General features: G+C 63.3%; 1 protein-coding gene across 4 annotated transcripts; it reads left to right on the forward strand.

The window, feature by feature from the left end:
- The first annotated feature begins 1,620 nt into the window (after window positions 1–1,620).
- Window positions 1,621–17,983, forward strand: SLC43A1 (solute carrier family 43 member 1). 4 transcript variants are annotated; one of them, XM_074998106.1, is made up of 16 exons: window positions 1,623–2,094; window positions 3,127–3,329; window positions 3,936–4,112; window positions 4,938–5,121; window positions 5,415–5,470; window positions 6,770–6,846; window positions 8,591–8,683; window positions 8,878–9,011; window positions 9,822–10,000; window positions 12,093–12,239; window positions 13,595–13,630; window positions 14,022–14,160; window positions 14,473–14,614; window positions 14,795–14,868; window positions 15,273–15,396; window positions 16,180–17,983. In XM_074998106.1, exons 3-16 carry the CDS (start codon window positions 3,959–3,961, stop codon window positions 16,372–16,374), a joined length of 1,734 nt encoding a protein of 577 aa, XP_074854207.1. In that variant the 5' UTR covers window positions 1,623–2,094; window positions 3,127–3,329; window positions 3,936–3,958; the 3' UTR covers window positions 16,375–17,983. The 4 variants fall into 4 exon arrangements, with proteins under 4 accessions (XP_074854210.1, XP_074854207.1, XP_074854209.1 ...); XM_074998108.1 differs by lacking the exon at window positions 1,623–2,094 and adding an exon at window positions 2,216–2,230; XM_074998107.1 differs by lacking the exon at window positions 1,623–2,094 and adding an exon at window positions 2,899–3,037.
- The last annotated feature ends 8,931 nt before the right edge of the window (window positions 17,984–26,914 follow it).

A 26,914-nucleotide genomic window follows, 5' to 3' on the forward strand; every position in this document is an offset into this window, starting at 1 on the left:
AGCTGGCCAAGGGATTAGAGTGAGCAACCTTTGACAACTATGAGCAACCACAAGACGGTGTGTGCAGGGGTGTGCATTTGCGGTCGCATGTGTGTGTGCCTCTGAGCAGACGATGTATATTATATGCATATAATGTAATGGTGCTGTGTTCTCAATAAACGCAGAGTTCTTGCTTTGTCCCTCTAAAAAGATCCCGTGTGCTTCTTATTACATCTGTCTACAGTATTCCAGATGGGGACGTACCATGGATTTATATAGAGGTAATATGACATTTTCTGTCTCACTATCTATTCCTTTCTTAATGATTCCCAACATTTTGTTAGCTTTTTGGACGGCCGCTGCACACTGAGTGGATGTCTTCAGAGAACTACCCACAATGACTCCAAGATCTCTTTCTTGAGTGGTAACAGCTAAGTCAGACGTCCTCACTTAATTCTTTGTTTCATTCTTTTCCCCGTTTTCTCTCCTTGGCCCCTTTCTTTCACTTATTCTTTCACTTGTTCTTTCCTTCCATCTTTAATTGGTTTTCTGCTCATTCCTTCCTTCCTTTTTTCACTAGTGCATCCCTTTCCTCCTTTAGTTTTTGGCTTCATTGCATTGATCTTTCTTATTTTTATTTTCCTTTGTTAGTTCAGTCCAAGTATTTTGTTTCTTCTGTCTTTTGTTCATTCGTGAATTCCTTCCTAAGACATAGGAATGGCCAGAGTTGGTCAAATCCACCTCTGTCTAGTCCAGAGTCTCAGGCAACCATGCCCCTTGCCGATGGCTCCTTAGGGACTGGACAGAACAGTTATTGAGTGATACCTCCTGAGTCATTCAGTCCCAACATCAGGTAGATGAAGATTTAGGGACATCTGCAGCCTGGGGTTGAACCCGAGGAGCCTCTTGGCTGATAGCCATTGATGGACCATTCACAAACTGATCTTATTTTGAACCTAGTTATAGTTTTTGGCCTTCACAACATCCCCTAGCAGGGAGTTCCACAGGTTAATGGTGTGTCATGTGAAGAAGTACTTCCTTCTGTTTGTTTGGAACCTGCCGCCTATTCATTTCCTTGGGCGACCCTCTGGTTCTCCTGATACGTAACACTCCCCGCTTCAGTTTCTCCACACCACTCCTGACTCACGCCTCTTTCACGTCCCTCTCCCTGAGTCATCTCTTTTCTAACGGGACGTTTCAGGCTTTTTAATCTCCTCACACGGAAGCTGGTTTGCACCCTGATTATTTTTGCTGCCCTTCTCCGAACTTTTTCCAGCACTAATGTAGCTTTTTGAGATGGGGCAACAAACCCGCGGGTAGGATTCCAAGTGTGGGCAGACCTGGTTGGACTGTTTTACTAGCTGTCCCTTTCCCAGTGGTTCTAATATTCTGTTAACCTTTTGACTGCCCGTTCACTGGGAGCAGATATTTTCTGCTCCGCCTCTTTTCTGAGTAACAACTACCTCAGTCCCCTCATTTTGCATGTAGAATTGGAATTATGTTTCCAACCTGTGTTACTTTGCACTTATCAGCACGCTTCCTCCCATTCAGTTTTGCTTGGTTTTTTTTTTCTGAAATTCATTCTTTTTCACTCACTCTTTCCCTCCTGGGTTTCTTTTTCATTTGTTTTAAATTCTGCTCCTTTTTCTTTCTATCTCTTCTGTCTGTCTGTCCTGTCTTGCTTTCTTTCGGTCCTATCTGTCTGTCTACCTCCTCTTTCTTTTTCTTTCTGACAACCTCCTCTTTTCTTTCTTTCTGTCCTGTCCTGTCTGTCTGTTCTTTTTCTTTCTTTCTGTACTATCTCTCTCTTCTTTCTTTCTTGCTTTCTCGCCTATCTAGTTCCTTATTGGACGTGTCCCCCTCCTGCTCTCTCCCTCGCGCGCACACACAGTTGGTGCCCTTATAAAGCAGCCACACACGCTCCTTTCACTTCCTGCCCTGCACACGCACACGCACACCCACACCCACACACACCCACACCCCAGCGCCCTGGACTCCCGCGGCGGGAGAACCCCAACCCCCTCCGGCCGGGGGCTGCAGCCGGAGCTCGCCCGACCCCTCCTTGGCCTGTGCTCGCGGAGCGGAGCCCCCGGACCCAATCCCTTCCCCAGCAGGGTACGTGTGGGCGAGGGGGGCGCTGGCGGGGGGGGCGCAGGCGGGGCGTGGGGGGGGGGGAGCGGAGTGTGTCCTACGTGCGTGGCTAGGGCACAGCCGCCCTGGGGCGGTCCACGTGGCAGGGCAGCCGGGCCTGGTACTGACTGGCGGGGGGCGGTGCTGGGCCAGCAGGAGACGGGGGGGCTCGCGGGGGTGCTGGGGGCCGGCGGGGCTTAGAGAACTGGGCTGCTGGAGGGGGCCCAGCAGGGGGTACCCGGGACCCGGAGAACCCCGGAGAGCTGTCAGGGAGCTCCTGGCAGCTGGGGGAGGCCCAGCACCTCTGCCCCTGCCGGGGGCCTGGGCAGGCGGGTTTAGGGGCTGATCCTTCCCCGGGGCACAACTCTTTGACAGGATCCAGCCATCCCGGGGTGCTGGGGGAGGCAGTGACGGGGGGGGGTGCTGCACCTGTGGATGTCCCTGGGGGCGCAGTGACGGGGCCCCGGGCCCTCTCCTGGGGCCATTCCCCCCTGAAGCCATTTCCCCCCCAAAATTCCTCTGGCTTTGGAGGCTGTGAGCTCCCCGGAGTCCCGAACCATTCGGCTCCCCTTGGAATGGGTCCCCCGGTGGGGTCTGTCTGGCCTGGTTTCCAGCCCTGGGGTGCTCCAGCTTCCCAAGAGGAGCCACATGTCTGGGGGTGCTGCCTTGCTCCCCCACCCGGTCGCTTGCACTGGCTCTGCCCCCAGATGGCTCTGGGAGCTAGTTGCTCCAGCAGGATTGGTTGTCTCTTTCCCCAGGGCTTAATCTGAGCCCAGCACCCTGGGCCTGGCAGTTTCCAGCATCCCCCCTCCCCTGGCACTCCTGGGCCTGGCAGTTCCCAGCCTCCCCCAACATCCCCTGGCCTGGTCCCCAACGTCCCCTGGCCTGGTGGTTTCCAGTCCCCTCACTCTCGGCACCCCCAGGCCTGGTAGGTTCCCAGCACCTCCCCAACACCCCAGAGCGCCCCCTCTGTTGCTCCAAATGGCTTCCCGAGTGACATCTGTGCCGGTGTTTCAGAGCCTCACAGCTCCCAAGGCCAGAGTGGCCTCCTGTGACCATCCCGCCTGACCTGCTGCCCTGAGTGACTGTCCAAACGAGAGACCTGGGGGTGAGGTGACCCTGCTCGCTGCCCCAGCAGCCAGCACAGCTACAGCTAGCCTGCACACCCGGCTGAGCCAGCACAGAGCTACAGAACCAGCTGGTTTCCATCTCCTGCCCAGGTGGGTTAGCCCTGCACCCTCAGGGATTTCCCTGGCCTCGCTTCTAGCACCTGTGACTTTCAGTAGGAGGCAGGATGGCCTTGTGGTTAGGGGCTGCTAGTGTGGGGCTTGCTAGACCTATGTTTTGTTCCTTGCTCTGCTACAGACCTGACACAAGTTGCTTGGCCTTTCTGTGCCTCAGTTTCCCCATCAGCACAACAGGGATAATTGGCCTGCCTGTATGTAAATACAATGGGATAGAGGGGCTCAAATGCTACAGGGGAGGCCAGGTGAGTCACTAAGATGGGTGCATTCTGTGCTGTTTACTCCCTTGCCCAGATTGGTGCAACAGAGGTTAAACCAGACCAGGTCCCCCCAACACCGGCTTCCTTTGCTCTGCTGCTTGTTCAGAGAGGGGAGGAGCAAGTGGAGAAAGTGGGAGGGGCCAAGCAGGAGAGGGGAGGGACAAGGGGAGAAAGGGGGTGAGGTCAAGCAGGAAAGGGGAGGGGCAAGTGGAGAAAGTGGGAGGGGCCAACCAGGAGAGGGGTGGGGCAAGGGGAGAAAGGGGGAGGAGTCAAGCAGGAGAGGAGCAGGGCAAAGAATGAACCAGTTCCTCTGTGTCCCCAGCCTGTGGCCCCTGCGGAGCCAGGATGGTGCTGAGGCTGCAGCAGGCGTACCGCCGGCGCTGGTGGATGGCATGCACTGCTGTGCTGGAGAACCTGTTCTTCTCCGCTGTGCTGCTGGGCTGGGGCTCTCTGCTTATCATGCTCAAACAGGAGGGCTTCTACTCCTACCTGTGCACAGGTGAGAGGGGAGGGGCCCAGGGAGCCCAGGGAAGGTGGGTGGGGTTGAAAGAAGAGCTGGGCACAGAGAGAGCGGGAGGGACTAAGGCAAAGAAGGGAGGGTCACAGAGAAAGGGGAGGGGCCAAACACAAAAGGGGAGGGACCAAAAGAAAATGGGAGGGGCCAGGCTGGGGAGGGAAGAGGGGAGGAGAAAGTGGGGCGGCCAAGCCAGAGGAGTGGGGGGGATAATATGAGGAGAGGAGGACAAAGGGAAGAAGTAGGAAGTTGCCCAACTAGGGGAGGAACTGAGATGAAGAGGGGCAAGGCCAAGCAAGGGGGGGTGGAGCCTGAGATGGGAGGGGGCGGAGTTGAGATGAAGAGGGTGGAGCCATGGGGAGCTGGGAAGGTGTGGGAATGGGGGGGGTGTGTTTTGCCCTGGCTGGGGGGCATGGAGGGAGGGCCCATGGCCATGTGGGTGAGGTCCCGCCCCTGCCAGAGGCCCCTCAGAGCGGGGCTCCTCCTCAGGCTAGCTGAGCTGGCTCTGGCCCCCTGTCCCAGGTGAGTGGGGCAGACCCTGTAAGGTGGATGGGTCTGGCAGGGCCTGGGTCTCTCTGCCTCACCTCTGCCCCCCAGTGGGATCCAGCTGCCTTCCATCCCCCCATGCCTCCTGCCCCGCAAGGGATCCCCAAGCCTTCCCCTGCTCCCCCATTGTCCCATTCCCCCAGGGGCCCCTCTCAGCCCCCCCATGGGACCCCTGCTCCCCAACAAGCCCTCCTTGCCCCTTGTGGGTCAGCCAAGGGGTGAGAGGCTGCGTCAGGCTGGGGCTGATGTTGCAAATGTCCCTAGGTGAGAATGGGACCAATGGCTCGGCCTGGGAACTCCACCCCCACCACTGGCCCAGCTGCGTGGAGCAGGAGGAGATGCTGAATCTGGGCTTCACCATCGGCTCCTTCCTGCTCAGCGCTGCCACCCTGCCCCTGGGGGTGCTCATGGACCGCCTGGGGCCCCGGCCCCTCCGTCTCCTCGGCAGGTGGGGGGGGGGCCCTGGCTGGGGGGCAGGGAGGGAGGGGCCATGGACATGTGAGTGGGGGCTTGTGGGGGCAGCCCTTGGGGAGGAGGCCTGGGTCCCAGGATGGGAGGAGTGGCTGGGGGAGGCGGCCATCCACGGGCGGCATCCCAGGGTGGGGGCTGTAGGAGGGGCCAGGTGGTGAGGGCCCTGGGGGAGAGGCTGATGGGGGCACCCCAGGTGGGGGAAAGGCCCATGGGGGGTGCTGGGGTCTGGGGCCCCTTGGCTGCTCTCATGGCTGTCCTGTGCCCCTGTAGTTTCAGCTTCGCTGTCTCCTGCGCGCTGATGGCCCTGGCTGCCTACGACCCCCCAGGTGAGGGGAGGTGAGGGGAGGTGAGGGGAGGGCCCCTCCCCGGGGAGGGCCCCTCCCCAGCCCACGGCACCCACAGGGTCCTCAGCCCCCTGTCCTGCTCCCCTGACAAACCTCCACTGATCCAGCCCTCCAGTGCCCCTTCCATGCGCTGGTGTCCCCAAGCCCCACACCCCTCTGGTCTCCTGTCCCCCACACCCCTCCGCTCTCCTGAACCCCCGAGCCCCACACCCCTCCGCTCTCCTGAACCCCCGAGCCCCACACCCCTCTGCTCTCCTGTCCCCCACACCCCTCCTCTCTCCTGAACCCCCGAGCCCCACACCCCTCTGCTCTCCTGTCCCCCACACCCCTCCTCTCTCCTGAACCCCCGAGCCCCACACCCCTCCGCTCTCCTGTCCCCCACACCCCTCCTCTCTCCTGAACCCCCGAGCCCCACACCCCTCCGCTCTCCTGTCCCCCACACCCCTCTGCTCTCCTGAACCCCCGAGCCCCACACCCCTCCGCTTTCCTGTCCCCCACACCCCTCCGCTTTCCTGAACCCCCGAGCCCCACACCCCTCCGCTCTCCTGTCCCCCACACCCCTCCGCTCTCCTGAACCCCGAGCCCCACACCCCTCCGCTCTCCTGTCCCCCACACCCCCTGCTCTCCTGAACCCCCGAGCCCCACACCCCTCCGCTCTCCTGTCCCCCACACCCCTCTGCTCTCCTGAACCCCCGAGCCCCACACCCCTCCGCTTTCCTGTCCCCCACACCCCTCCGCTCTCCTGAACCCCCGAGCCCCACACCCCTCCGCTCTCCTGTCCCCCACACCCCTCCGCTCTCCTGAACCCCGAGCCCCACACCCCTCCGCTCTCCTGTCCCCCACACCCCCTGCTCTCCTGAACCCCCGAGCCCCACACCCCTCCACTCTCCTGAATCCCCCAACACCCCTCCCCTCTCCTGTCCCCCAGGCTCCACACTCTTCCCCTCTCCTGTCCGCCCCACACCCCTCCCCTCTCCTGTCCCCCGAGCCCCACACCCTTCCCCTCTCCTGCCCCTACACCCTTCCCCTCTCCTGTCCCCTGAGCCTCACACCCCTCTGCTCTCCTGTCTGCCCCACACCCCTCCCCTCTCCTGTCCCCCCAACCCTAACCCCCCTCCATTCTTCTGTCTCCTCACACCCACAGCCCTTCGCTGTCCTGTCCCCCAACCCACTTCTCACCCCACTGCTGTCCTCTGCTGTCCTGTCTCCCCAGCCCCACACTTCTCTACTCTCCTGTCCCCCCGGCCCAGACTCATCCGCTCTCCTGTTCTTTCCCCCCAGTTCTCTCCCCACTGATTTTCCTTGGCCTGTCCCTGAACGGCTTTGGCGGCATCTGCCTGACATTCACCTCCCTGACAGTGAGTGTGGGCCCATGCCCAATGCCCAAGGCGGGGCTAGAACTAGCTGGGGCAGTGGGGGGGGTGGGGCTCGGCTTGTCTCTGTGGGCAGCAGGGAGACCTGTTCCCCTATCCTGGCCTGGCTGGGGCAGTGGGGTGCGTGGGATTACCATACCAGCCCTCCCCAGGGCCGCAAAAGGTCTTTGGTCCCAAGACCCGACTCTCCTTTGGGTGCCCAGAGGGGACGTGGCTCGGCATGGGGGGCCTGAACCCAGAGCTGGGTGCCCAGGGGGCAGCAGCCTGACCAGGACACGACAGCAGCCCCACCGGCTGGCCCCCTTGTTACTGGGGTGGGAAGAAGGAGACACGTCCCCCTGGGTGCTGGAAGTAGTAACTAGTGCTCCCCATGAGGGCCAGCCCCGGTGGGGAGTGGCTAGCCCTCCCTGACCCACACATCCTTCCCTGGCTGCAGGACGGGGGCTGAGTGCTGCCAGGCCTGGCAGATGGCTGGGCTCCCCTGCCCCTTTGGGGGGTCCCGCCCCGCTAAGGAAGGTGGGGGCATCCTAGCTCACTCAGCTGCTCCCGCCCCACATCATGGGGCCTGACACTGCACCCAGCTCTCAGGAGGCCCAGCCTGGACCCCATGGGGAGCAGTGCCCATTGCCAGGTGGCTCTGTGCCTTCTCTCTCCGTCTCCCACAGCTGGGCACCTTCCCCTCCCGCCTTCCTTGGCCCCGCGCCGAGCACTGAGTCATCTGCCCCCTGCTGCCTCTGCTTGGCCCTAACTGTACATATGGGCGGGGCACAATGGGGCTGGTTGCCATGTGGGGCGGGGATGGGGCCACGCTCTGAGCCTGGCATGGAGGGCCCTGTGCGCCCACGTGGGCCGGCAGGGGCGGGGGCTGGCAGCAGGGCACGCAGGCAGGGGGACGTTGCTGCAGATTTCCCACTGAGCTGGCTGGCCGTTGGGCAGGGGGTGTTCTCGGGGGCTGTGGCCCCATGCCGGGCACAGGGCTGGCCGGGGGCCTGCACGCCCCCGTCTCTCTGGGACAGCGTCTGAGCACGTGCTGGGCTCAGTGTGTGGGCTGGGAGAGCTGCCAGCGAGCCTGGGGACCAAGCTGCTGGTGACCTTGGCAAGGGGCTGGCAAGGGCCCTGTGGGGCAGGGTGGAGGGGAGCAGAACGGCTCTGCCTGGCTGGGGATGAGAGCTTTCCACCCACCCCTCCCCTCCCCTCGCTTCTGGGCAGGGACACAGGCCCCTGCCCCCCAAACCTGCCAGTTGTCCCGTGACCGGGGCAGGTAGCTGAGTAGCCAATAGGCAGGCAGGATGCGGGTCACACCCCCTGCCCCAGGGCTCCGGGGAGGACGCATGCTGGAGTCCATGTGCTGGCCTGTTTGCCAAACCAAGGTGCCCTGCAGCCCGCTGGGGGAGGGGAGGAACAGCTCCGATCCCCTCCTCAGGGGACCCCCACCCTGCTCCAGAGCTGGGCTGAAGCTGCGACCTGCCCCTTGTCCTGTCAGGCACCTGTTTGCATGAGCCCCTCCCCAGCTGGCCCCCCGTTGGCCTGGCCCCAGCTGAGACCCCTCCCCCGGGCTCAAAGGGCAGCATCGCCCCCCAAACCTGGGTGGATCTGGGCCCCCCCCAGCGCTGTGGGGAGGGGGCTGCAGCAGGGAGAAGCAGCATAGGGGGAAGAAATCAGGGTGGGGGCTTTCCTGGCACCCAGGCTGCTCCCCCTCCCCACATATCTCTCCCCACGTCCTCCCCAGCTGCCCAACATGTTCGGGAACCTGCGCTCCACCTTCATGGCGCTGATGATCGGCTCCTACGCCTCCTCGGCCGTCACCTTCCCCGCAGTCAAGGTAGGGCAGGTGGAGGGGGGTCTCGGTGCGGGGCGGCCCCATCTTGCCCTGGATGAGCAGTGCCCTGGGCTGTGTTGGGGGAGGGGTACACAGCGAGGTCTCAGCTTCCCAGGGGTGCGGGGGTGACCAAGACGCCAGCCAGGCCCTCCCCGCACCAGCACCTGCCCCCTAAACTCCTGTCCCCCTGCTCCCAGCTGATCTATGACGCCGGCATCTCCTTCATCGCCATCATGCTGGCCTGGTCGGGCCTGGCCTGCCTCATCTTCCTCAACTGCCTGGTCAACTGGCCCAAGGAGGCCTTCCCGGCGCCGGAGGAAACCAGCTACACGTGAGAGCGGGAGCCGGGGTTGTGTGGGGAGCAACTTGTTACTTCAGCTTCAGCCTCTCCTACTCAGGGGGGCCGTGGCAGGTCTCCCCCAGTGCGGGTGGGGGATGCAGCAGGTCCCCCCCAGCGGGGGTGAGGGAGGCAGCAGGTCCCCCCCAGAGGGGGTGGGGGTGGGGGTGGGGCAGGGGCAGGGGCAGGTCTCCCCCAGTGGGGGTGGGGGAGGCAGCAGGACTCCCCCAACAGGGGCGGGGGCGGGAGCAGGTCTCCCCCAGCGGGGTGGGGGTGGGGCAGCGGCAGGTCTCCCCCGGTGGGGGTGGGGGCAGGGCGGGGGCAGGTCTCCCCCAGTGGGGGTGGGGGAGGCAGCAGGTCTCCCCCAGCGGGGTGGGGGTGGGGCAGTGGCAGGTCTCCCCCAGTGGGGGTGGGGGAGGCAGCAGGTCTCCCCCAGCGGGGTGGGGGTGGGGCAGCGGCAGGTCTCCCCCGGTGGGGGTGGGGGCAGGGCGGGGGCAGGTCTCCCCCAGTGGGGGTGGGGGAGGCAGCAGGTCTCCCCCAGCGGGGTGGGGGTGGGGCAGCGGCAGGTCTCCCCCGGTGGGGGTGGGGGAGGCAGCAGGTCTCCTCCAGCGGGGGCGGGGGCAGGTCTCCCCCAGCGGGGTGGGGTGGGGCAGTGGCAGGTCTCCCCCGGTGGGGGTGGGGGAGGCAGTAGGTCTCCTCCAGTGGGGGCAGGGGCAGGTCGTCCCCATGGGGGCAGCGGCAGGTCGCCCGGGGGGGCGGGGCGGCGGGCGTGCCAGTTCTCTCACCCCACCTCGCCCGGGTCAGGAAGAAGATCAAGCTGAGCGGGCTGGCGCTGGATCACAAGGTGACGGGGGATCGTTTCTATACCCACGTCACCACCGTGGGGCAGCGCCTGAGCCAGAAGGGGCTGTGTCCTCAGGAGGGCAAGGAGCTTTGCCCATCCACACAAGACCTGTGCCAGGGAGCCACGATGCCCACCGAGCGTGAGTGCTACATGGCTCCTGGGCGCAGGGTGCCAGCTGGACCCAGCCTGGGGCAGCCCCAGCGCCCATGGGAGCAGAGAAACGGGGCTCAGGGTACTGGGGGAGTGCGGGGGGGGCGACCTGCTGCAGGGCCCCCTGCTGGGTTGGGTGTGCCCTGGCTGGGCAGGCTTGGGGGCTGCTGGGCCTCCAGGGTGTGCATGTGAGGAAAGGTTGGGGTGTATGGGGGTGGGGGGTTGGGGGTGTATGTAGGTGGCTGGATGGGGGTTTGGGGGTGTATGGAGGCGGAGGAATGGGGCTTTGGGGGTGTGTGGAGTTGGGGTGGGGGTTTGGGGGGGTATGGAGGCAGTCGGTTGTGGGGTTTGGGGGAGTATGGAGGTGGGGGATGGGGGTTTGGAGGTGTATGGAGTTGGGAGTGGGGTTTTTGGGGATTATGAAGGGGGAGGGGGGTTTGGGGTGTATGGAGGCAGTTGGTTGGGGGTATGGGGGTGTATGGAGGCAGGGGTGGGGTATGGGGGTGTATGGAGTTGGGAGTGGGGTTTTGGGGAATTATGGAGGGGGAGGGGGGTTTGGGGTGTATGGAGGCAGGGTGGGGTATGGGGGTGTGTGGAGTTGGGAATGGGGTTTTGGGGAATTATGGAGGGGGAGGGGGGTTTGGGGTGTATGGAGGCAGGGTGGGGTATGGGGGTGTATGGAGTTGGGAGTGGGGGTTTTGGGGATTATGGGGGGTATGGGGGTTTGGGGGTGTATGGAGGTGGGAGTGGGGTTTGGGGTGTATGGAGGCAGTTAGTTGGGGGTTTGGGGATGTATGGAGGCAGGGGTGGGGTATGGGGGTGTATGGAGTTGGGAGTGGGGGTTTTGGGGATTATGGAGGGGGGATGGGGGTTTGGGGGTGTATGGAGGAGGGGGGATGGGGGTTTGGAGGTGTATGGAGTTGGGAGTGGGGTTTTTGGGAATTATGGAGGGGGAGGGGGGTTTGGGGTGTATGGAGGCAGGGTGGGGTATGGGGGTGTATGGAGTTGGGAGTGGGGGTTTTGGGGATTATGGAGGGGGGATGGGGGTTTGGGGGTGTATGGAGGCAGGGGTGGGGTATGGGGGTGTATGGAGTTGGGAGTGGGGGTTTTGGGGATTATGGAGGGGGGATGGGGGTTTGGGGGTGTATGGAGGAGGGGGGATGGGGGTTTGGAGGTGTATGGAGTTGGGAGTGGGGTTTTTGGGAATTATGGAGGGGGAGGGGGGTTTGGGGTGTATGGAGGCAGGGTGGGGTATGGGGGTGTGTGGAGTTGGGAGTGGGGGTTTTGGGGATTATGGGGGGTATGGGGGTGTATGGAGGTGGGGGTTGGGGGTGTACAGGGGAAGAAGGTTGGTGTGTATGGGGGCGGGGCTTTGCCAAGGCGGGAAGCCTGTCAGGGCCACCCAGGTGTGTGGGGGCTCAGGGAGTCGGACTCCCCTGGGGGTGGGGCTGGGCTCTTGCTGGCCGGGGGCAGGGTCTTATGCAGGGCTCTCGCAGGCGGGGATCTGGTGGGGGCGGGGCCACACGGGCCGTGAGTGGGCGTGGCTCCCGCCTGGGGGGCGGGGCCAACTGGGCTGCGGGCCAGCAGCTGCTCCCTGCACGCCCGGTTGCCTCTTGCATGAGGCAGCTGCTGTGCGCTGCCCGGGCGCGTGGCTCCACCTGCTGGCGGGAGCGGGGAGCTGCGCCTCCCCCAGCCAGCGCCTCTGACACTGGGGAGTCACACGGGGTCCCGCCCGCCTGCGTGAGCTGCGGCTGGGACGGGGATGGGGGGAGCGTTGGGAACAAGACCAGCTCCTGGACTGGGCCTGAGTCTGGAGAGAACCCAGGCGTCCGGGCTCCTACCCCTGCCACTCCCCTGCTCCAACCACTAGATCCCACTGCCCTCCTAGAGCTGGGCTAGAACCAGGAGGCCTCCCTCCCGGCCCCCCAGCTACATCCCAGGGACAGAACCCCCAAGTCCTGAGTCCCAGCCCCCTACCTCTGCCTGGTCCCCTGGAGCCGGGGATGGGTACAACTGAGTTTGGTGCAGGAGATGTGGGGAGAGTCTGGTGTTGACGGTGTTGCCTCCTCCCTCGCCGGCAGGCTCCACCCCCTTCCGACGCAGCGTCTGCTCCCCCATCTTCCTCTGGAGCCTGATCACCATGGGCATGACCCAGCTGCGCATCATCTTCTACATGGCGGCCATGAACAAGATGCTGGAGTTCCAGGTCACTGGCGGTGGCCAGCACGGTGAGGGCTGGGGGGCTTGGCATGGGGCCACCGGTTCTGCTCCCTGCCCAGCTCCCATAGCCCCAGGGGCAGGTCTGTGGGCCCCGCTGCCTGTCTCTGTGGCTCCCTGCAGCAAAGCCAGCCGAGCCGCCTCCCTTGGGGGCGTGTACCCTCCCCCAGGGGGCTGGGCTGTCTGTGACACCTGCAGTGCCAGTAGCCGCCTGGGCTGCGGGCTCGGAAGGGCCTCGGGGGTGGCCCAGAGAGGCAAAGGTTGAGCCATAGTCTGGCCTGGCCAGTGCTGCGGTAATCGGCCAGCCAAGCTGTTACTGCCTCTGTTTCCATCAGGCTGCTTGGCAGCCCCAGGCCTGGCCACCGGCCTCCTCTCCCGCTGGGGATGTGTGCTGCTCCCAGCCGAGGGCGGGGGAGTAGCTCCCGCCTCCTGGCTGGGGGTGAGCCACCCGGCCATTGGGGTTCCTGCTTTCTGCCCAGATTCTCCATTGATGGGGGTCGGTTTCCCCTGGGCCTTTTTGGAGCCTTCGGCCCAAACCAGCCAGTCATGGGACACCCCACCCCCCAGCCCCAGGGCTGTGCGTCTGCCCCAAGAGCAGCTGGTTAACCCTTTGCACGCTTGCCCACAGCTGGGCGAAGTGCAGAGGGAAACTGAGGCACACAGAGGTCAGGTAAACACAGTGCCAAAATTCCAACTTGGTCATAAGGAGAGGGCCCTGGGGCAGGGCTGGGCTCATGGATCTGCAGGGCATGTGCTGCGTCCTGGTTTCTCCCCAGCCCTGCTTTGCTGAGGGCCCAACTTGTCCTTAAAGGCAGTGAGCTCTGCCTGGTGAGGCCGAGCCAGCCAGGCTCCTGGCTGCAGAGCCACCTTCCCTCTGTGTCTGTGTGATTTTCGGGGCAGACCTGCCCTCCCGCTCCCCTGGCCGGCTCCATCTATCCTCCGAGGGCTGCATTGGCTGCCCACTTGGCCAGGGGCTCCCCAGGATTGCCAGGGCCTCCTCGGGGCTTTGCAGACCCTCTGCGGATGTAGAGCCAGGATCCAGAGGGTTGTGGGCCCCAGCACCTGCCCTCAGAACCACTTGTAACCCTTTTGTGGCCACAAGTAGCAAGAGGGAAACTGAGGCACACATCCGCTTATCTTAGAAAATCACCACTTCATGACAGGAGGGCAGCTGGGGTTGGGGCAGAGCAGAGGGGGGAAGGGGGTCTGGGGAGTGGGGTGAGGGGGTGGGAGGGGAGGCAGAGGCCATCAGGGGGAAGGGAGGGTGTGGGGAGAAGGTGCTGTGGGGACACAGGCAGGGTGGGGGATGGGACCGTTTCTCCAGGCCCGTTATCCCTGTCTGTCTGTCTCTCCCCTGCCAACCCAGTGCCGGAGGAGCTGATGGAGCAGGCGGAGAGCACAGGTAGGAGCCGGTGGGGGTCCCAGCCGCCAGCCCTGCTAGGCAGGCGGGCGGGGAGGGGAGGGAGAGCTGTGGGAACGGTCCAGAGGCTATTCCTGGCCAGCCTTGGCCATGCATGGAGCTGCCAAGGGACTGGGGGCGGGAGTCGGGGCCCAAACCCTCCCCATCACTCTGTGGGTGGAGCCTGGGGCAGGGTCCCTGCCTAGGAGGCAGAAGTGGGGGTCTGGGTGTGGGGTGCCCTTGGTAGGGAAGGGGGTGGGCAGAAGGGTGGCCTCCCTGAGGGGCAGCTGGGGTTGGAACGGGGCACAGGGGGCTCTGCCCCAAAGGGGACAGGGTCTGGGGTCTCCCCGCGGTGGGGCTGTCACTGGGCCCTCATCCTCTCCCCGCCGGACAGTGGGGTTCTACGCCTCCATCTTCGGGGTCATGCAGCTGCTCTGCCTCCTCACCTGTCCCTTCATCGGCTACGTGATGGACTGGCACATGAAGGACTGCGTGGATGGGCCGCAGGGCGCTGGTGCCACCGCTGTGGCTGGGTGAGAGGGTGTGCTGGGGCGGGGGCACCGCTGGGAGGGGCTGGGGGCAAGTTCTGGGGCGGGGACCCCACTGGGAGGGGCTGGGGGTGAGTTCTGGGGTGGGGACCCCGCTGGAAGGGGTGGGGGGCGAGTTCTGGGGCGGGGACCCCGCTGGGAGGGGCTGGGGGCGAGTTCTGGGGCGGGGACCCCGCTGGGAGGGGCTGGGGGCGAGTTCTGGGGCGGGGACCCCACTGGGAGGGGCTGGGGTGACTTCTGGTGTCCGGGGCACAGCCCCTGCTGAGCTACCTGGTTACTTCCTCCTGTTGCTCCCAGGGCTGGGGCTGAGCTGTCGTCCACCCGGCCCCGGTATCGCAAGATCCAGAAGCTCACCAATGCCATCCGGGCCTTCACCTTCACCAACCTGCTGCTGGTGGGCTTCGGGGTCACCTGCCTCATCAACAACCTACCTCTGCAGGTATCCCCCTGCCCCACGGAGCTGGCGCCTCTCCCGTCCTCCCCCTCTGGCCCCAGGGTGCTTTGACGGTTCCTTGTCTGCTGCTGATCCCCCCCAACATCCCCCATTCTGACCCCCCCGACCCTCCATTCTGACCCCCTGGCACCCCCATTCTGACCCCCCATCTCTCTTTCGCTGCAGTTTTTGACCTTTGTCCTTCACACCATGGTGCGAGGCTTTTTCCACTCTGCCTGCGGGAGTCTCTATGCCGCCGTGTGAGTTCCCACCCTCCCGGGGAGCCCGTCACACCCGGAGCTGGGGGGCTGGCCAGGGATGCCCACAGCAGCCCGACCCCCAGCTGGGGACCTGTCTGGCCCCCGCCCTGATCTTCCTGGGCGCTCAAGCCCAGCTGTCCCCATCCCTCTTACTGACCAGCTGGGGGGCGCTAACCTGCTGGGATGTGGGGCAGGCAGGAGAGGAGATGGGGGGGTTGCCCCCTTGGTCCCACTCGTCCCCCTGTCTGCTGGGGCTGTGGGAGAGGTTTGGGGGTTGCTGAATGGGGGAGGGGCCCTCCTAGGGCTTTGGGGGTGGGCCCTGGTTACCCAGAGTGGGAGGGATACTGGGGTCGGGGGGCGGGGGAGGCCAAGCCCTCACTGGCCGCTGGGCCTTTGGTTGGCAGGTACCCATCCAACCACTTTGGCACTCTGACCGGCCTGCAGTCACTGATCAGCGCTGTGTTCGCCCTGCTGCAGCAGCCACTTTTCATGGTTGTGCTGGGGCCCCTCAACGGGGACCCCTTCTGGGTAAGCGCAGGGACGGGGGGCCCTGCAATCCGGCTGGGGGAGCCCTCACCCCGCATGGGAAAGGGGCGGGGCAATACCAGGGCCTGTCTCCGCCCCTGGGGTGTAGGCTCCCTCCTGCTCTGGGGAAGATCCACCCAGGGGAGTGGGGGTGAATCTGGGACCTGGTGCCCCCTCCCCTGGCTGTGCAGTGGGGGCGGCAGAGGTGCCAGCTCTGTTAGACCGGAGGTTGCCCTGTGCCCTGGGGTAGGGCCTTAGCTGCCACTGGAGTGCTGAGGGGTGGGCCTAGACACAGGCTCCTCCCACCACCCCAGAAGTCGGCGCTGGGACCTCCTACCCCTGGAGAAAGGGCACCTGTTCTGGCAGGCTGGGAAGGGCGCAGGCTGGCTCAGGAAGAGGGCAAGGGGCTGGGGAGGGGGTTGCGTTTTGCCTCCGGGGTGGCTCCAGGATGGACAGGCAGGCTGGGCGGGGAGGTGGGGCGTGGGACCCTGTTCCTGTCTTGGGAGCACCGGCCCCCACTCCTGGCTGCCTGGGGGGGGCAGGTGCCTGCGTCCAACTCCAAGACGGCACAAAGAAGGGCTGGACTCTGAGCTCCTTTCCCACCGGGGGGAGGCGCGCAGGACTGGGGAGCGGGCCCCCTTTCCCCGCATGCCATGCAGCTAATACAGGGGTGAAGGAACATATTTTGGTGGCTGAATCACTGAGTGGGTAGCTCAGCTGTGAGATGAAATCACCGATTTTCTCCCCCCCCACATCTCTCCCACTTGCCTCACATCCCCTCCCCAGGTCAACTTCGGCCTCCTGGTCTTCTCCTTCCTGGGCTTTCTGCTGCCCTTCTACCTCTGCTACTTCCGGTGCACCCTGCTCCGGGCCCAGGCGGCGGCGGCAGAGAGCCCGGACCTGGCGGAAGGCGCCCAAGTCAAACTCCAAGCTGGTGTGGCCCTCAACGGCGTCTTGGGCACTGACGACACTGCGGCATAGGGGGGGGCTGGGGAACGGGAGATGGGGAGCGTGGGTGCCATGGAACAAAATGCCAGATCCGCTCATCAGACGCTTGCCGAACAGATGGGATGAGACACTAAGAGCAGGAAAAAGAAACACTTGTAGGTTTCGATACGCGGGAGCCATGGAAATAGCCGAGCTGCGTCGAATTTCTAATAGTTTTTATATATATATATCTAGAGAGAGGGAGAGAGGGAGAGAGATATCTATATATTTTTTCAGGGAACCTTATAAAGTTCTATGCCTGTAACTAGCAAACCAAAGATCGGGGTGCACCCTTCCCCTGCAGAGCTCCCCCTTGGGAAGAGTGCAGGGCCAGTGCCTTTGGCATAATCCTTTCTAGCATTGACCTAAGCACTTTCCTCTGTCGAACGGTGGTGGGTAGCTATCAGAAGTCCCCCTCCCCCATGTTCTAGATGGGGAAACTGCCAGGTCCTGGGTTTGAATCACAACTCCCCCGTCCTGATGACACCTCCACATTGGCAAATAAGTGAAGGCTTGGAGTCTCCGCTGCATGCTAGGGCATCTTTCCTGGGTCCACCCTGGGTGGTCGAGCAAGTTGCCTTTCGATATTTAAAACAGCTTTAATGCAAACCAAAAGGAAGTGTTTCTTCACACAACACACGCTCAAGCCGTGGAACTCTTTGCCAGAGGATGTTGTGAAGCCAAGACTGTGACAGGTTTTAAACAAGAGCTAGAGCAATTCAGGGAGGATAGATCCCCTGGTGGCTATGAGCCAGGACAGGCTGGGAGGGTGTCCCACACCTGTTTGTCAGAAGCTGGGGGTGAGTGACAGGGACGATCACTTTGTTATGGTGGGTTCCGTTCATTTCTTCGGGGGTACCTGCCATTGGCTGGTGTTGGCAGACAGGCTGCTGGGGCTAGATGGATGTTTGGTCTGCCCTGGTATGGCTGTTCTTACGTATTCCTGTAGGACCTCCTGTCTGCCAACACAGAGTGTCGATAACGTTTCTTTCTCTTCTACAACATCTCCTGTTTGCCCAAAGAGTGATGGTAAAGTTTCCCCTCCCTTCTTGTGGCCCCATACCAAGATACGCTCTAGCTGTACACGCCAGGATGTCCATGGTGGTTCTTCTGCCCTATTTTTATAAGCTAGCCCACTGCATCTGGTTCTGTGGGTCCCACCCCACACCAGTGAAACGAGGTTCTGGGAGGCGTCCAGGCCGCTTGGCTGCTGGGTGTATATTTCTCAGGTGCTCTGATTTGTCTCTTACTTGGAAAAGTGCAAATGCCCTTGTCCACAAATGGTCCTAAGAGTGGGTTGGACCCCACAGCGGGTTCTGAAGCTGGTTGCGGCTCCTTGAAGAGGGGTGCTTGAAATCAGCCCAGCTCCAGCACCCCGGGCAACCAGCTGGCCGCCTTGCAGTGACATTGCTGCAGCCCACCCCCGCCTCCCCTGACCCCACACCAGGTGTGAGAAGGGCCAAGCTGGGCACAGGCCCCTGCCCTGCTGCTCTTGTAAACTCTGCTGTATCTGCCCCCCTCTATGGCTGGTGCTCTGCCACCAGCAATAGAATTTAATTTATTCTGCTCGTATGTTTCAGAGGAAATAAAAAGGCAAATATGAGGCCCAGTGGTGATTGTGTTTAGGGGATCTGGCTCTGCCCGTGCGATAGCCCATCTCTCTCAGGGCTCCCAGGAGGTGACAGCAAAGGATCAGGGCTTTTCTTGCCCTACAGGCTAGAATCGGGGCACAGGATCAGCCTGGTTGGTTCCATGCCACCAAAGGATTAGAGCCAGCTCTGCCTGGGCTCTGGTAGACAGGTCATCATGCTGACACTGACCAAGCATTGACCAGTGCACACCCCGGGCCTGGCATCAGTTGGGCTGTAGTGAGGGAGTCCCATGGCGTGCTGGGTGCTGGAAGTCAGGGGCTGTTGCGGGCAGGGGGAGGAATTTGAGCTCTGCCAGATGTTTTTGCAGACACAAGGAGGGCTCTGTTCAACACACAACCAGATGGAGGAGAATGGCCTGGCTGTGACAGTGACTTCATGTCAGTCAACTGCAGTCTCAGCCCGATGCCATGTGCTGCACAGGTCACCGCTGCCGAAAGTCGCAGAGCTAAGGAGGTTTGGAGGGGGTGAGGCGGATGATTCGGGTGCCTAGAAATGCTCCCCAGTGTGAAGAGATGGAAGAGGTGAGGGCTTGTTACCTTAGCGAGGTTGGGAGCAGGGTTCCCGCTAATCTTTTCTGGCTGGAGGGGGCGGAATAAATTTTGTGATGTGCACCAGGGCATGTGTAAATGTGAACCACCCATAGAAACAGATGTTGGCCGCTGCTGCTAAGCTGAATCTGAATCAGCTGGGTGGCCTCCCAAGGGCTCAGCGCTGATGGGGTGTGTGGGGCTGGGTTAGATGGCTATGAGATACCAAAGGGAAATGTACAGCTGCTTGGCTCCGGAAGTTGGGGCCAGCTGGAGGCGTGGGGTAAAGTCCCACCTGCAGAGTGGGAAGGGTTTGCTACATCACACCATTAGCTGGTGGAACGCCCTGCTCCAGGCAGTCAGTGAGGCTAAGAGCAGGGCTAGGCCAAAGGCTTGACTTAGTGAGTGGTGCCTGTGCTGGGGCAGGCAGGGGCGGGGTAGTTGGGGGTTCAGCTGATCTTTGCTTACTAGGCTCAGGGTGTATGTGGGAAATTATCCCCCACCTGTTCCTGCACCGCTTCCAACCGCTGTCAGAGATGGAAACTTGGACTAGGTGGTGAGCGTCATGGCCTCCATAGCGAGTGGCTGGACCATGCACTGAAGCCATGGGACACCCATTCGTAACAGGGTTGGGCCTGGGAGCACTGGGATGGCAGGGTGGGACAGGGCACGCTCCTCTGGCAGGCAGGGCTGTGCTGGGGTGGGGGGCGCTGTGCTGTAGGGACTCACTAGGGGGCGCTGTCCCCTTGCAGCCAGTGATAGCGCCAATGCCCCAGTGCATTGCTAGGGGGCACTGTGCTGCAAGGCCAGGCCAGTGGGCACTCTCCCTGGCAGTCAGTGCTAGTTGCAATGCCCCACTGTGCTGCTAGGGGGCACTGTCTCCTGGCAGGCAGTGCTGCTTGCAATGCCGACTGCACTGCTAGGGGGCGCTGTGATACAGGGACGCGCCAGGGGGGCACTCTTTCATGGCAGGCAGTGCTGGTTGCAATTCCCCAGTGCACTGCTAGGGGGCGCTGTTCTATAGGGACTCGCCGGGGGGCGGGCACTGTCTCCTGTCAGGCAGTGTTGGTTGCAATGCTCCAGTGCACTGCTTGGGGGCGCTGTGCTGTAGGGACTCGCCCGTGGGGGCACTCTTTCACGGCGGGCAGTGCTGGTTGCAAGGCCCCAGTGCGTTGCTAGGGGGCAATGTCCCCTCCCAGTCAGTGGTGGCTGCAGTGTGGTGTTGCGGGGGGAGCTGTTCAGCAGGGAAAGCCACAGGGGCTGAGTAGGGGGCGCCCGTCTGGCAGGATGGGAGTGTCACAGCCCCACAGGGCCCTTCCCTAGAAGCCCTCCTCTCCCCAAAGGCCAGAGTCAGGAATAGAACCCAGGAGCCCTGGGGAAGACCCGCTCAGCATGTCAGACCCCTCCCCCTGCAGGTCACCCCTTCATACCAGCACAGGCCACACGTCTTCACTATGAGACGGAGCTTCTGGGCTCCAGCCTCCTGCTTCACCCCACAAATTGCACCAGCCTGTCCAGCGGAGCCAGACCCTGACCAGCCACCCACGGACCTCTGCATGTATCTGTGGCAAGCCCCGTCTGCAGCCAGAGCAGGGGCATTAACCTGGCAGCCCAGAGGGTGGCATGGGCAGGCAAAGGGTCAGAGGGAGCTCATCCTGTCAGCCCTGCTCGCTGGGCTCAGGGAACCTGGCAATCCGAACTCTGGTGGAGGCAGTGGTTGCTGTTGGCTCTGCCAAGGGTTGGCGTTGGTGCCCCTCTGTCCTGAACCAGCCCTTCTGCTCCCCCGCCCACGCAGGTAGGTGCACCAAATGCCTCAGGCCTCCTGCGCTTTATGCTATCTGCACAGCCACCAAGGGAAACTGAGGCGCACACTATCATAGAACTACGACACAAATTCCAACATATGTCCTGCCAGAGCCTGTTCCCACCCGCTCAGCGCTGGCCCCCAAGAGCCATGGGGGGGGCGCTGTGCTGCCAAAAGCAGGGTTGGGAGGGGTGCTCTCCCCCTTACCATCAATGCACCTCCCCACTCCATAGCATTAGGGCACACTGTGCTGGAGGCTAGTTAGCGGGCATGCCCTCCTCCCAACGAGCGCTGACCCCACCCACCCCAGTGGCTTCAGGGGCGTCTGTGCTGTTTGAGATCTGATCTGTCAGACGGGACTGAAATATGAAGCCTGGCAGAGGTTCAATAAGGGACAACTTTGTTGCATTTCCCAGCAATGCCAGGGCATTACCTGGCTGTCCCCCACTCCCACCTCCAGCCTCGCATTCACCTTCCTCCTCCCCGGGCTACCCCAAGGCTTTTCAACAGGGCAGCACTTTAGTCTGGGTTTCTTCAAAATGTGTTCACAGTGTTAACAACAGCTGCTGTGCCTTGCCCCAGAAGTGGCTGCATTTGCAGGCTGGGGATGTACGGCCTTTGGAAGTGCTGTGGGGTCCATTGGCCAGCAGTGTCTGTGACCCTGCTGTTATTGTCTGGCCCTCTGGGTGGAGCTAGAGACCAGGCCGGTGCACATGCCCAGAGCCGGGGTTGTACTGAGTGGCATGGTCCCCTGGCACTGTGCCCTCAGCATCCCAGCAGCCCACAGGGCTGATCCTGTTAGAACCATCTCACTGGCTGCCCTGGCTTGGTTTTGACCGCCTTGGCTGATTTTTCTGCTCTCTTGCTGGGCGAGAGGTGTCATTTGCCAGTGTTTTGCTGCAAGGCCTGTGTCACTTCCTGGCTGCTGCCCAGCACCAAGAGGAGCCAAACCACAGCAACTCTGTGGCTGGCACCTGAGTCCTGCCCAGGGTCGCCCCAAAGGCCAGCGTCAGGAATAGAACCCAGGAGTCCTGCCCTAGCTCAGCAGCCATGCATCTAGCCCTTCCGCCTCCTTTCCTGAGCCGTATCTGCAGGATTGTTACCACCCCACCCCAACACACATGCTGCCCGCTCAGGGCAAGCCCCTGGTGCCAGCCACAGAGCTGCCCCAGCCTTGATGGGCGCAGCAGCCAGCTCCCACTCTGCCGCTCTCTGGGCTGCATCTGCACAAGCCCTAGCAGCTTCTGGCAGTGCCAGTGACTGGCCAGCGAGTGTGATGGTGGGAGAGCTTGCCAGCAGGAAGGAGTGGGATCGGGGGGAGCCAGGCTCCAGGAGGGCAGGGTGGGGGGTCCCCCTGGGGTTTGCGAGAGGGGCTGGGCAAGCAGATGGGGGGGCACCTATGAGGGGGAGGCCTGCAGGAAGGTGCAGCCACCAGCCTCTGTCTCCATGGGGGGGCATCCCCTGCAGACTCTGGTGGGGCCAGAACCAATGTGCCCTCTAATTGTTTCCATCCAGGGGCGGAATAAAGTTTTCTAGGGGCACTGAGGCAGGTGCAGATGGGCCCCACCGGGAGAACCACAACCCTAGCTGTGGCCCACTGCTAAGCAGCTGAGCAGCAGCCAGACCTCTCCTGATTTGCCCTGCAAGAGCTCAGCTCACAGGGAACTCGGCCCAGGACCCGCCCGCACCCCCACCACGCTGTGGCCTTCCTGTGTCGCTGGGACTCAGTCATGCATTAGCCTGTGTGCGCTGAGCCTCCCCTCTTCCTTCCCCATAGCAGGTCCCACTGGCTGGCTGCCATGCGCGGCGGGGAAGAAGTGGGGGCTGGGGTCTCTCTCACACAAGCTTGGTCTCTCTCTCTCTCTCGCTGTCCCTGGCAGCGCAGAGCCAGCCCCGAGGCTGCCCTGGGCAGAGTGGCTGAACCCTGCAGGAAGAGCTGGGGGGACAACAGGTGTTTGGGCTGCAGAGCCAGGAGGCACTGAATCTGCCTGAAGATCCCACAGCCTAATGGAGGAGGGAGGGCTCGGTGCATGGCTGCTGGGCCGGGGCTGGACTCCTGGGCTCTGCTCCTGGCTCTGACCTTTGGGGGTGCCCGTGCCTCAGTTTTCCCCTCTGTCACAGGGGAGCAATGGGAGGGCCGCATGGCTGCTTGTGAAAGGTGGCAAAGCGCACCAGTTTAGGGCTGGGAGGGCTGATTCAGTGGCCAGGGCTGAGTTGAAGGGCTGTTGACGTTCCTAGAGGCATCATTTGGCTCTGGCCTCCTGCCCTTTCTCTAGCTCAGCATGGTGCAGGGGGAAATGGCCGTCTATGTCCGTGCCAAGGGACGGCAGGTGGAAGCCCATCAGATGGGGATGGGTGTTGCCTTTTGCTGGGGAAGGACCTGGACGGGCCCCACTAAGGGCTTGGCTGCTTCTGCAGCCACAGGGGCAGGAGGGGTGTGCTCTGCCCCAGGCTGTGCTCAGAAAACTGGCTCTCTGCCTGGGGTGAATCCTTGGTAGGACTTCCAAGCCCTTGGCAAATACCCATGAAACTCCTTCTCCATCCTCCTGTCTGGGTGCCAGCTGGGGAAACAGGCCTGAGAAAGGGGCAGTGACTCACCCGAGGCCAGGTGGTGCATCAGTGCCAGGGCAGGACTCAGGAGCCCTTCTTGCTTCCCAGCCCCCCACTTCTGCTCTGACCACTAGGCTTCCCTCCCCTCCCACCCCTGGGGCTAGAACCTGGGCATCCTAGTTCCCAGCCTCGCCCCGTGGGAACCCATCAGAGACCAGTTCCCTGCTGGAGCGAGGACCCAGGCGTCCTGGCTGCCCAGCCAGCCTCACCCTGCTGTGACCACTATACCTCACTCCTCTCCCTCTGGCTGTGTTTCACCAGACCCTGTGCCCTGCTCCCCAGCTAGCTGCGCCCATGGTGACCCCTGGCCATAGTCCCTAGGAGGTATTTTTGTGCACCAAGAGGCCAGCTGCTCCCAGAGCCTGCTGGGGTAGGGATCCTGGCCCAGTTCTCCTCGGGGTAGCTGCTCCGAGAGCCCATTGGGGGTGGGGCAGAGATCCAGGTGCCTGGGACAGAGGAGCCCACCCTGGGGAGGAGGGGAGGGGGCACTGGCCTATGCCAAGCAGGTGAAGTGGGTGGGGGGCACTGTGCCCAGCCAGAGCCTGCTGCCCGTCCTGGCCACCGCCCCATGAGCACAAGGGCAGCTCTACCACAGCCATGTGGGCACCACCCAAGGTGGGGTGTGTGCACCTTGTCTGGGCCCGACTGCCCTGGGGCATGGTACCCGCCACACCTCCATGATCTGCCATAGTGCCATGGGGTGACAGCCAGGTGATTGGGGCAGGGCCCCGCCCCACCCAGCCAGCGGCCTTCCCTCCCCCTGGCCTGCCGGGGCTAATCCCTGTGGAAGGAAGCAAGTCCCCTGGCTGGGAGATTAGGCGAAGAATCCGGACCGCGCCCCCTTCTAATCCTGGCCCCCCCCCCCAGTGGGTGGATCTGGACCTCGTGGGCTGGGGCTGGGGGTCGGTGTGGGGCACAGCCAGGTGCCTGGGGAGGACTCTCTCCAAGGAGGGGTTCAAAAGCCCCCCCGGGGAGGGGAGTGGCTGGGCTGAGGGCGCCAGGCCTGGGGAAGGGGCCCTGGTGTGGACTCCCTCGGAGGCAGCTAGCCAGCTGTGTTAACCCTGGCAGGGCCAGGCCTGGCATCTCCCTGTTGCGGTGGAGGCAGGGCAAGATGGCACTGGGCAGAGCAGCATCTCCTCGGGCACCAGGCCAGGCCCCTTGGGGGGGATCAGATCAGCCTCCCCCCAGCAGCACATCCCCCTGGGGTGCCGAACAGGCCCCCCACTCCTGTGGAACTGCCGCTGGCTGATTGCAGGGCTGGGGGGGGGGGCGGGGAGCGGTGGGGTGGGGGGGGTCGGGGGGAAGGGCCCAAGTGTAGCAGGTGGGGTGGGAGGTGTGCCCCCCCCAGCTGGCACAGAAGCCATGAGGAGCCGGTGAAGGTGCCAGGAAGGGCTGGAAAAGGGAAAGCAACCGGCGGGGACCACTAACAGATGGTGCAAAGGGCTGTGTGCCGGGGGGGGGCGCGGTTATGGCACAGGACCACAGCAGGGTGCACCCCACTGCCCCCAAGACTCCAGGGGGCCAGGCCAGCCTGCCTAGCACCCCCAGGGCCATCGCCATGGGGACCCATGAGCAGGGGATCGGAGCCCCCTGGGCAGTGTCCTGTCTCTGAGGGGCCCTGGAGTGGCTCTGCTGGGGGGGGCACTCCTGCCCCACATACACAGGGCTCCCTCTCCCCCCCACCCACTGTAGCTCCCCCAGGCCAAGGCCTAACAGTGCGGTTTTCCCCTTGGCCCCATGTGCCCAGCCCTGGTGGGGAGCAGGGCAGTGCCCCCCGAGTCCTCGGCTTCACTGGGGCCACACAGCTGGATGGGGGTAGCACAGGCTAAGTGCTGCGAATTGGCAACCCCTGCAGAGGCCTTGGGAGGTGCCGGGCTTGCCCCACAGGGAGGGGGGCACAGACAGGTGGGGGGGGCAGGATGATGCCAGGGAGGGGAGACAAGGGGGCCCGGCTACAGCACCCCAGGACGGGAAGGGCCTGGGAGTGGCAGGGGGGGCACAACAGGAGCTCCCCCCCCCCAACACAGGGCCAAGGGAGGGGAGGGCTCACTGTAACCTGCCCATTGCCAGCTGGGCCCCTGGGCATGCACGGCCCCCTTTGTGCGGGTTCCCAGCATGGCCCTGCACAGCGCCGGCAAGGCCTGGGCCCTGGCGGACTGGTGGGGAGGGAGAGGGTGTGGATGCCCCGTTCTGCTTCCCAAGGTGAGGGCCTCTGGAGCCAGGCCCAGGAGCTGCTGAGCCCAGCGGCAGCCTCAGCCCCGGGGCTCCTGGGTTTGCACCTGGGCCACTCGGCTCCCCCCCCCACCGCCCGTGAGAAAAGGTACCAAATGGTGACCCCAGTGGGAGTGACACTGTGAGCCTGGCCGGGTCTGCAGCGAGTGTAAGCTGAGCTCACCAAGGGGTGTGTGAACTGCCTCCTGTGGGGTCTCAATGCCAACGTCTGAGGACCACTGCTCCTCCCCCAGGCGCCTGCCCCGTGCCCAGGCTGTGCCTCCGAGCAGGTGGGTGTACACAGGCCACAGCTATGCTGGGCGCCATTGGTGGGCCCTGAAGGTCATGGGGCGGTGGGGGTGAGGCATTGAACAGCATCAGTGGCTGAGTCTGGGCCTCTCCCCCGCCAGGATCCCTTCTCCTGCCGCCAGCCCTGGGAGGTGCTGGTTGTCCTTGGCCAGGTCACCATCAGCACGGTTACACCCCTCTGTGGGGTGGGCCGTGTGGGGCACCCTGTGCTCCGTGGGGGAGCAGATGAGGGGTGTCCAGGACGGTGGAGGACAGGCCAGGCTGGGTGTGCAGATCTGGGCAGGATGATAAAGGGCCTGTCCCTGGGGATGGGAAAGAGCTGAGCCAGCGAGATCAGGGGTCACCCCGCAAGTGTCAGAAGGAGAGAGACGGGGCCAGAGAGAGGGCGAAAGGGAGGGACAGAGAGACGCCCCCCTCGCCCCATGGCCAAGTTCTGGGTAGCTTGGACCCTCCTTCCCCCTGGGGACGGGGACAGGGACGCGGACGGGGACGGGGATGGGGACAGGGACAGGCGTGCACCAAATTATTCCTGTGTCCCTGTGTGGGGAGGTTTCAGGAGGTGACGCAGAGAGGATCAGGGGGCCAGAGGCAGTCGTGGGTGGGGGCAGAGACATCTGGGGGCCCTGGGGCAGTGGGGAGACAGAACCAGGATCGGGGGGGCTCAGAGACGGGGGGCAGGTGTAGGGGAGAAGCACTGAATGAAGAAGGAACCTGGGCGGGGGATTCAGCTGCCTGGCTGGGGGGAGGGACCCAGCGGGAGTGGGGGTGGGCGCAAGGTGAGTGGCACCTCTTGGGTTTCGGAAGCTCTGACGGGACCTGGAACATGAAACATTCATGCTGGTAACCTGAGCCCCTGCATTGTGTGTGCAGCCGGTGCCATGGGTCCCCTTACAGGCTCCAGCGCTGCCAGCCTGCCCAGTGCTGTGAGCTTCCCCGCAGCAGTGCCAGCCTGCCCCAGTGCTGTGAGCTTCCCCGCAGCAGTGCCACCCTGCCCCAGTGCTCTGAGCTTCCCCGCAGCGGTGCCAGCCTTCCCCAGTGCTGTGAGCTTCCCCACAGCAGTGCCAGCCTTCCCCAGTGCTGTGAGCTTCCCCGCAGCAGTGCCAGCCTTCCCCAGTGCTGTGAGCTTCCCCGCAGCGGTGCCACCCTGCCCCAGTGCTGTGAGCTTCCCTGCAGCAGTGCCAGCCTGCCCAGTGCTGTGAGCTTCCCCGCAGCAGTGCCAGCCTTCCCCAGTGCTGTGAGCTTCCCCGCAGCAGTGCCAGCCTGCCCCAGTGCTGTGAGCTTCCCCGCAGCAGTGCCACCCTGCCCCAGTGCTGTGAGCTTCCCTGCAGCAGTGCCAGCCTGCCCAGTGCTGTGAGCTTCCCTGCAGCAGTGCCACCCTGCCCCAGTGCTGTGAGCTTCCCTGCAGCAGTGCCAGCCTTCCC

Source organism: Carettochelys insculpta, chromosome 6 (genome assembly GCF_033958435.1).
Source record: "Carettochelys insculpta isolate YL-2023 chromosome 6, ASM3395843v1, whole genome shotgun sequence".
In the NCBI taxonomy this organism is placed as follows: Eukaryota; Metazoa; Chordata; order Testudines; family Carettochelyidae; genus Carettochelys; species Carettochelys insculpta.